General features: G+C 36.2%; 1 protein-coding gene across 2 annotated transcripts in view; it reads left to right on the plus strand.

Moving 5' to 3' along the window:
• Positions 1-1,960, plus strand: part of LOC107717982 (guanine nucleotide-binding protein subunit alpha-11-like) — a 31,783-nt gene extending 29,823 nt beyond the window's left edge. For both annotated transcript variants that reach the window (XM_016524896.1, XM_016524895.1), the window contains exons 6-7: positions 468-621; positions 753-1,960. In XM_016524896.1, coding sequence (XP_016380382.1) covers positions 468-621; positions 753-943 — 345 coding nt within the window. In that variant the 3' untranslated portion in view covers positions 944-1,960. The remainder of the gene's footprint in view (positions 1-467; positions 622-752) is intronic.
• The last annotated feature ends 6,786 nt before the right edge of the window (positions 1,961-8,746 follow it).

The raw sequence follows: 8,746 nt of genomic DNA on the forward strand, positions 1-8,746 counted from the left end.
AAATTATTATTAATATTTAATATTAAAATATATTAATATATTCAAATTAATAATATACTTTTATACATTTTTTCATTGTTAATTTATTATACATTTTTAATGTATTGTTTTTTTAATGTTTATTGTATTTTAGATTTTTGTAATGTAAATGTATTTTTTACTATTAGTATTAGATATTTTATTTCTTTTATAACGTATAAGAATATTACATTTATAAATGTAAATATTTCATTTCTAATTGTTGGTATCTACTTATAGAGATTTTGTTTGGAAATTGTGTATTATAATTGAGCAATATAATATAACAGAGTATATATGGAAATACATAAATCATTCATTGAGGTTCATCAGCTAGACTTGCATTAACCGCAGTTAATGATGCTTAACAGTCATCTGCATTAGTCTTCAGTGCAGTCGAAGCTGAGCCGCCCCTTTCATTGTGGTATTTTTGTTTCTGACTTCTGCAGAATCGCATGGAGGAAAGCAAAGCGCTGTTTCGCACAATCATCACCTACCCCTGGTTCCAGAACTCTTCAGTCATTCTGTTCTTGAACAAGAAGGACCTTCTGGAGGAGAAGATCATGTACTCTCACCTGGTGGACTACTTCCCTGAATTTGACGGTAACAGCCTTTTCACAAGTTTCAAATGAAGCCTGCACTGACACCATGTGGTAGACTTGTGAACTGCAACCACTTCCAAATACACTTCCATAGCCTGTTTTGTCTCCAAACTCTCATTTACCCACTCACAGGTCCACAGAGGGACGCCCAGGCGGGCCGCGAGTTCATCCTGAAGATGTTCGTGGACCTGAACCCGGACAGCGACAAGATCATCTATTCGCACTTCACCTGCGCCACAGACACCGAAAACATCCGCTTCGTCTTCGCGGCAGTCAAGGACACCATCCTGCAGCACAACCTCAAAGAGTACAACCTAGTGTGAGAGAGAGATCGAACGAGAGCGAGACACCTGCAGCCCACACACGGCCGAAAGCACTACACACCTCACACGCAGAAACACACCTTCACCCCCTTTAGGCACTGGATCTTCACATAGTCCTTTTCTTTGCCTGTTTTCTCCTCTCTTCCTGAGTGTCGACCCCTCCAGCCGATAGCTTTATCATCCAATCTTCCTCAAACACGAAGGCTGGGCAGTTAAACCGGTGCCTAATGACAAAGAGCATTCGTTTGCTCTGTAGATGGGCTGTAGGTGGGCTCTACCTGAATGAAACTGAGGTACGAACTTAACGGAAACCCTTGGTGGATCGTCCGTCTGTAACGAAGAGTGGGCGACATTCTTGAAGGACTTCACCTTGCATCACTGAAGTTAACCAGGTGTTAGTTGTGCAATCACATGCTATAACACTAGAGGTGGAGGTGATTTGATTTAATACTATTTTAGGAGTGATGTATAGAGATTTCCCATCACTACTGGAGAAGAGATGGCACACCATGTGACTTTTTCGTAATAATGAGTAATGAAAGCCACCAGTTTTTTAAAAAAACGCTCAAATTGCGTTCCCGAAATTGTTTCGAAAAAAAAAACCCAGTTCGCTTGTGTATCCACTATAAATTTATCATTCAGGCAGTGAACTGTTTCCTCCAGTCTGATGTTTGCCAGTATTGGGTGTTTAATCAGTATAATTAAAGGGATCCAGCTAGTATTCAAAGATATTTACCGAAAGATTGTGATTTGTTTACATGCTTCGTCACATCAGTTTTGAATCTTTGACCGAAGGAATCAAATAAACGCCTTTCCTAGCCGATTCATTCATGTTTTACTCAGTATAACATTCAATATCCAGTGATTTAAATGTTCGTAGACTCGACGCAAAAGTGCTATATAGGGTGAAATCCATTTAGTTTGTTTTATTTATGTAATTTATGGACCAGATATGTAATTAGTCTGACTCATTTTTCCAACTAAATTTTTGAGTCTCTTCTGCTGTAAAAAATCCATTGGCAAGTGATCTTTTCTTTTTGGTATTTCGTAAATCGATTGTCGCCGTTCTGTTCTCTTTTTTTTTTGTTTTCCCGAATATTTGAAATGCTTGAAAATGGAGAGTTGAATTTCCATTTTTATCAACATCGCTTTATGCAAATAGGAAATTGAGAATTTTATCAGTGGTTGAATTCTTAACTGGTCTCTGCTTGCGTTGTTTTTTGAGAGTTCGCTCTTGGTTTCGTAGTACCATATCTTAGTTCTCGCTTAATTTAGCTTTTTGGATTCCATAGCTAGCTGGCTTTTTTGGGGAGGGGGGATCTTTATGATGTAATTCAGGTGAGTTTTCATACTTTTCATTACAAGGGCTAATTGTGGGCGGAGAATGAAAGGACTCTATGAAGATGATAGAGCAATAGGTACGTAGAGGAATCGGGGACAGCGTGGGTGACGCCGCGGGAGTTGCCGTTTTCCGTAGGTTCAGCTTGCAGTGCATCCAGGGAGCACCTTCAGAGATCTTCGGAAAATGTATGCTATTTCTTGCCGCAAATCAAACGACTTCGAATGGGCTGTTTTGATTTTGTAAGTTTAGGAATTAAGAATTCGGTGGCGGTTATGTCACATGTTTCCCTTTGCCATGTTTGGTTTCGGGGGTTGTGACGGTATTGCGTTTGAGTCCTGTTTACTCATTTATCGTACACCTATTTTTTTTTTTCTTTTTTTTCAGCCGACTGGCTATGAATAGCACTCGTACAGTCTTACTGGTTTCGTTCGTATTATTGAAACAACATAGCTTGAGAGTAGCTGAATTTGAAAAAATCACGAGATCTAACGTAATTATTTAGCAAAATATTTGAATCACAATGGTCACTTATTGGCGCGATTTAAAAAAATTTTAACTAGTAATTGAATGTATTGTAGGAGGATTCTTTTTTTTTTTGTGATTACTTTTGTGAATTACTTTGGAAGTGTAGTTTAAGGTGTATACGCAATTTTCCCTGTATATTTGTTGCGTTTAATTAATCCTATAAGCCTTCTTTACGAATACATTTGGACCTTTTAGTGCATTTTACGAATTGTTTGCCAAATTGTGAACTTTTTTTTTTTTCTTTGTTTAACTAATCAATCCTCCCATGCCAGGCCAGTTAAGCTGCTTTTTTTTTTTGGATAGTTTTTCAAACATCCAGATTTGCATACCATCATTCTTCTGGGCGTGGCTTCACACTTCATTCATTTTAAACTGTGTTTACTTGGGTGGGATGGTACTATCTAGGGCTGCACGATAAATCGCATGCGATATTTAACGCGCATCTTGTCAGTAAAGCCATTCTGTAATCAGCGGTAAATCTCCATCACGTGCGTGCTTCAGTCATCATATACCAATTTCAAACCGTTTCGTTGTTGTACAAGTAGTGGACCTGCAAATTTACGATGGCATTTTTGAACACGTGAACGTTTAAAGCTTTTGTACATACGGCTTTCATTTTGAAGGGCTAGTTCTAATCTGAGAAACACCTTTCTTTATCCAACAGAAACACTACAGCTAGTCATTTCGTACCAATTAAGTCCACAAAACATCAGAATACGTTGTGCAGATGGTATAAGTAGCTTTAATATCCTGTTTAGCTGGTGTTTAAGGTTTTCTTTGGTCGTTCTCAACCATTTGTGATGAAGTTTGGTATGTTTTTCCTCCCTGGGTTAATGCACTGAACCTACTCTGCAGTAATGGAACGAACTCCACTCATGTGATATATCTGTTCCTCCAAACTTGTTCCTGGTACTCTGAGAGATGCAGACACTAATGAATAGAAATTACGCTTTCGCTTGAGGTCCACACTGACGTGATGGATGCATACAATATGAAGCTATCTTTACTTTCTTTTTTTATTTCTGACGTCGATGCATTACCTGAACACTTGTATGTAGGACACTTTAATATAATACATTTGTTTTTGATAAAACAGCTAAAATAAACTTTTGTGTAGTGGTGTATAAAATCAAAGTATTGTATTACTTTGTAATGTATTTCTTGTTCGGTTGGTTGCTCTTTTTTTTGTTTTTTTTGTTTTTTTAAGCATACCAAATGTAAATGATGTACTATATTGAGTGTGCCAATCCCTTTGATTTGTAGAGCCAGACTCTTTACAAGTGCCAATGTTGTGGAAATCATTTAAAAAGGACTTGTGTATTTTATGGTCCGGTTTTTAAAAACAAATAAACATTAAGTATGTGATTATGGTAAATGCGCTACAGGAAAAGGACAATTTTATTCTGTATTTAAGATTAAAGATGACAAACTGCTGTTTTTAAAAGAAATTACATTTTAATTGCATGTGTTTGTTTTCGGCGGAGAGGGTCGGGTAAAGGAGAAACCGTATTAACGCGAAACCCTGCTGACAAGGGGCTTAATTATTGCTCATTTACAGTATTTTAGACATATTTCTCTTTTTGTATGTTTCATTTCAACCACTTTTGCCTGAACCTCATTCATACATGAAAATGACTTTCATAGCCTTCTCCTTTAATGAAAAAAATATCCATTTTAAATTGGAATAAAATTTGTTCCTATATGTTTGCATCTGTGTTGAGCTTTTATTTATGTCCTTTATTACAAGACAGATGAATAAGGTAGATGGTCCTCCTCGTAAAACATGTTCTACATTAAGAGTCCTGCTAGTCGTAATGATAACCCTCTCTTGTCATAAAGAGTTCAATAATACATGACGAAATTATTCTTGTGCAGCACAGAGATCGTATTAATATAACATAACTTCAGCTACAAAGATGTCATTAAATCTCATTTCAGCATATTTATTAGATGCTGTTTTTAATGTTGAGATTTGATTTGAACATCAGAAATGTGAAGTAGGTATTTCAAAAATCTTTGTTCATTATAATAGAGCAGAATAATCCAATCAGATTTCAGTCATTTGTATTGATGCTGATGCTGGTATTATTTACATTTCTTTTTTAAACATTTGAATATATAGATGGATAAATAAATAGATTTTTTAAAAATTATATAAAAATATGTGAGCTGTTTGTTGGTGCTGTTTTGATAGTTGCATATTAAAAATATTTATGTACATTAAAACATGAAATATAAAATTGTAGATATTAAAAATAAAATTAATATATACAAATATTTTATATATAGGTAATGTTATTAAACAATATATATACAAATATATGAATATTTATTAGAGCCGTTTGCTGGTGCTGTTATTAAATTGTTAGGAATTAAAAAGTTTTATAAAAATGATTTATATAAATAGGAACAAATGTAAAATATTGTATATTTTTATATATAATTAACTTTTTAAATATAATTTTATATATATATATATATATATATATATAATGAATGATTTTACTGTATTTTACATATACATTTAAATTGTACAAAATTAATCAATTAATACACACACACATATATATATATATATACAGTATATTCTGTTTGCTGGTGCAGGTTTGATGTTGTTTATTAAAACTGTATCAAAGTTAGTATTTATCTAAATGTATGTAAACTTATTTTATATAAATATATAATAAAAAAAATTGCATACATACAGAAAAAAACAGCAGCAGCAGCCATCAGCTCCTAAACTCCACTTCATCTCTTGCACAACCACTCGATTTCCTCCAACCAGGGAGGAGAGAGACCCCAGCCCTTGTCTGCGCTCATTCCCAACGTGGAAAAGGGACAGGACAGACACCATATCAATCCGACAGATTCCAGCAAATCATCACCCACGGATCATTATTTCTCCATGCCGAATGCGTGTTAAAGAGCGCGCTCAGTGCGGCACACATCAGGCTGCTTTATTGCCATAGCAGCGGCGCGAGCTGCCTGTAGCTGTACAGGAGCCTCAGCTAGCGACGGAACAAAGAACACACACACAAATATAACCGTCTGCTGAGCAAACTGCTTCCCTGTTATTTGAGGAGGAGAAGGCAAGACCCCGAAGACCAAAACTGACATGATGTTTCCACAATCCAGGCACTCGGTGAGTGTAAATCGAGCGGTTTGCTGGCGCTGTGTTGATGTTGTTAGCTGGTTTGAGCTTAGCATAGGCAGGAGAGGCGTCCGTGCAAGCGTGTGTATGCTGAAACTTATCGCGAAGATTAAATATTTATCATTCATTTTTATCACATCACCCTTTTATATTTCTAAACTACACGTTTTTACCTTAAAATCCACTAATGTGTGATTTGGCAGTGTTTGCAAATGGGAACAATGTAAATGTTGTGCGCCTGTGACATTTAACAGTTGGCGAATTGTGTATTAATGTATGCAACTTCAGTCCCAAAATCTCCCAATTCTTTTGCGTTATTTTACTAACCATTTATATATGTTTATTACTCTGTAGTTTACAACAAGGCATGAAATTATGAGGTTTAAGTGCCAAATTCGTGTTTATGTTGACATCTTTCAGGTTCCATTAATCTTTTCTAATGAACTCTCATCATTTTGCCAATGGGGTGCTAAAATTGATGTTAACTAACACTACAATCACACTTTTTGAAGAACACAAGCTGATTTCTTTTTTTCTTTTTCTTTTTTTGTAAGAACAGCAAGACTTTTGCCAAAAACCCAAGGTGTAAATCTGTAATGACATGCATTTGCATTGTGCAAGATGTTTTCCCTGCAGCGAATCAGCTGTGTGTGTTGTGCACTACCTTGATCTTTTAGCCAAAGTACAGAGAGTCTGTATCACTGCTTATGAACTCGTTTATGGATTGAGTTACACATAGCGAGTCGCTTCCTAATCAGCCCAACTAATGCTGTAAGTGATTAAAAGTGGGTTTGTCCTATTCCTAGACTGGTTTGAATGCAATAACTCATCACATGTTAAGTTTCTTGCAGGCTGTTGCTGATTAATGAGCTAATACGACAGATATTTTGATTAGGCGCTCTTGATTAAAGGCGTATGGCTGGAAATAGAAGTGAATTAGATGCCACTGAGCGACATGATTTGCTTTACAGAATTATTTTGTAACATTTGATCGCATCCTTATAAAATCAGCATAAATGCCATCCACGACTCATTTTGCATTTAAAATGCCATATTTACGAGTGAAACTGGATTTTATGTGAGCAGAAATGTAGGGTGGCGTTTGATTGGCTTGTGTAAAGTGGACTTGGTGATGTCATACAGAAAGGAAAGTTGTTTGGGAGTTGGAGCAGTTTGTTGAAAAACGTATATATATATTTTTTAATTCTGATTAACTTGCAGTGATTAATCGTGCACAATTAGACCAGGAACATGTGGGTCAATGATGTGTGTTTTTGTCCTATTAATTTTTTCAAAAAAAAATTAAAATGCTATTCATACATGCCATGACTTGAATACACCTGTTTTAAAATGAACATGCTTTTATTTCTGAATCAGAAATCTTTTTTTTTTTTTACAGGGCATGAAGGCAAACAAATTTTATGATGGAAAAAAAAGGTTTTCTTTTCAAGAATCAAATTTTTACACAATTTATTATTTAAATAAGTCTCTAATTTGGCATAATATTACATAAAATTAACATAATTTGACCTTTTAATGACAAGGCAGGGTTAGTTTAGTTTGTAAAATGTCATGTGGCGCGACCCCCCAAAAACGGAAGGATTTTTATGAATTAATAATTTTTATATTTGTAAAAAATACTTTTGACCTTGACAAATTTAATAAAAAAAAGCCATTGCATTTTACTTGATAGTTAAACCACCTGACATTTAAATTATCCTTGAAAATCTTTCCTTGAAAATGGTATAAAAGTTTTTCAAAATAATATGAAAGCGATATTAATATTAAGAGTTCATTTTAAAGAACATTTTTAATTGTGAACACTCTTGTATGTCTGACTTCACTCTTCACTTTTGTCCTAAGGAAATAAATAGGGTCAATTTTGATGGCACATTGATTTGAACATCTGAAACTCCTAAGCGTTAGGCCAATTGTTGGATAAAAACCTCATCCAGCAATATATAAATCATATTTTTCAGGTGTTTGAGCTGAGGTAGTGAACTGAACGGCTCTTTTTCTGTCTGATAATGAATGGCCGACAGGGAGCATGTGAAAATGTGAGCCCGCTTGTAGTCGGCGCTACTCTTTTGCCACGGCGCTGTGACTCCATAGCAACGACTTCTCGCCAGACTTGACACAGAAGGCGTTTACTCTGACCAGCCTGAACGCCTCATGACTTCAATTGTCCACCTCGGTGTAGCTGTACATGCAGCCTTTTGATTCCAGCAAGCACACTCGACCATTTTTTTCAAGGTCATCCAACAATGTTGGTGAAATTTTCGAACCCATACGCTCCTTAATTGGAGTATTAAGACCTGACGCACAAAGTTAAAAGCAGGGATTATGGATTTAACCCCACACGCCCCAAACGCATCCAGCTGTTATGTTCATTTAACATTGCATGAACGTTACCTGCAACCGTATCTGACTTCTTTGTGCGTCTGATGACGTTTAATAGCGTTTTGTCCTCCATTTTGTTAGTTGAATCCAGATCCAGACGAGTGATGTCATAATGGTGGGGATTTGTGAATCGGAGTGCGCCATTGATTGTGGCTTTTCAAGGAGTCGCTTCTGAAAGCCATTGTTGCAGTAATGGCTGGAAAGAGAAGCGAGAGTTGGCACAGAAACGTACACACACCAATGTGTGTGTGTGTGTCGCCCTCGACCTGATGTTTTGGGTGGAGCGTTCGGGGCAGATTTATTAAGTCTGCTCGAGTGAGCAGGATAGACCTCCGTCTTTCCCTCCCCAAATCCCTCAACGCGGCGGATAATCCCTGTTGTCCCA

The sequence above is a fragment of the Sinocyclocheilus rhinocerous genome, unplaced genomic scaffold (assembly GCF_001515625.1).
Source record: "Sinocyclocheilus rhinocerous isolate Xijiao unplaced genomic scaffold, SAMN03320098_v1.1 scaffold2468, whole genome shotgun sequence".
Taxonomy (NCBI): domain Eukaryota; kingdom Metazoa; phylum Chordata; class Actinopteri; order Cypriniformes; family Cyprinidae; genus Sinocyclocheilus; species Sinocyclocheilus rhinocerous.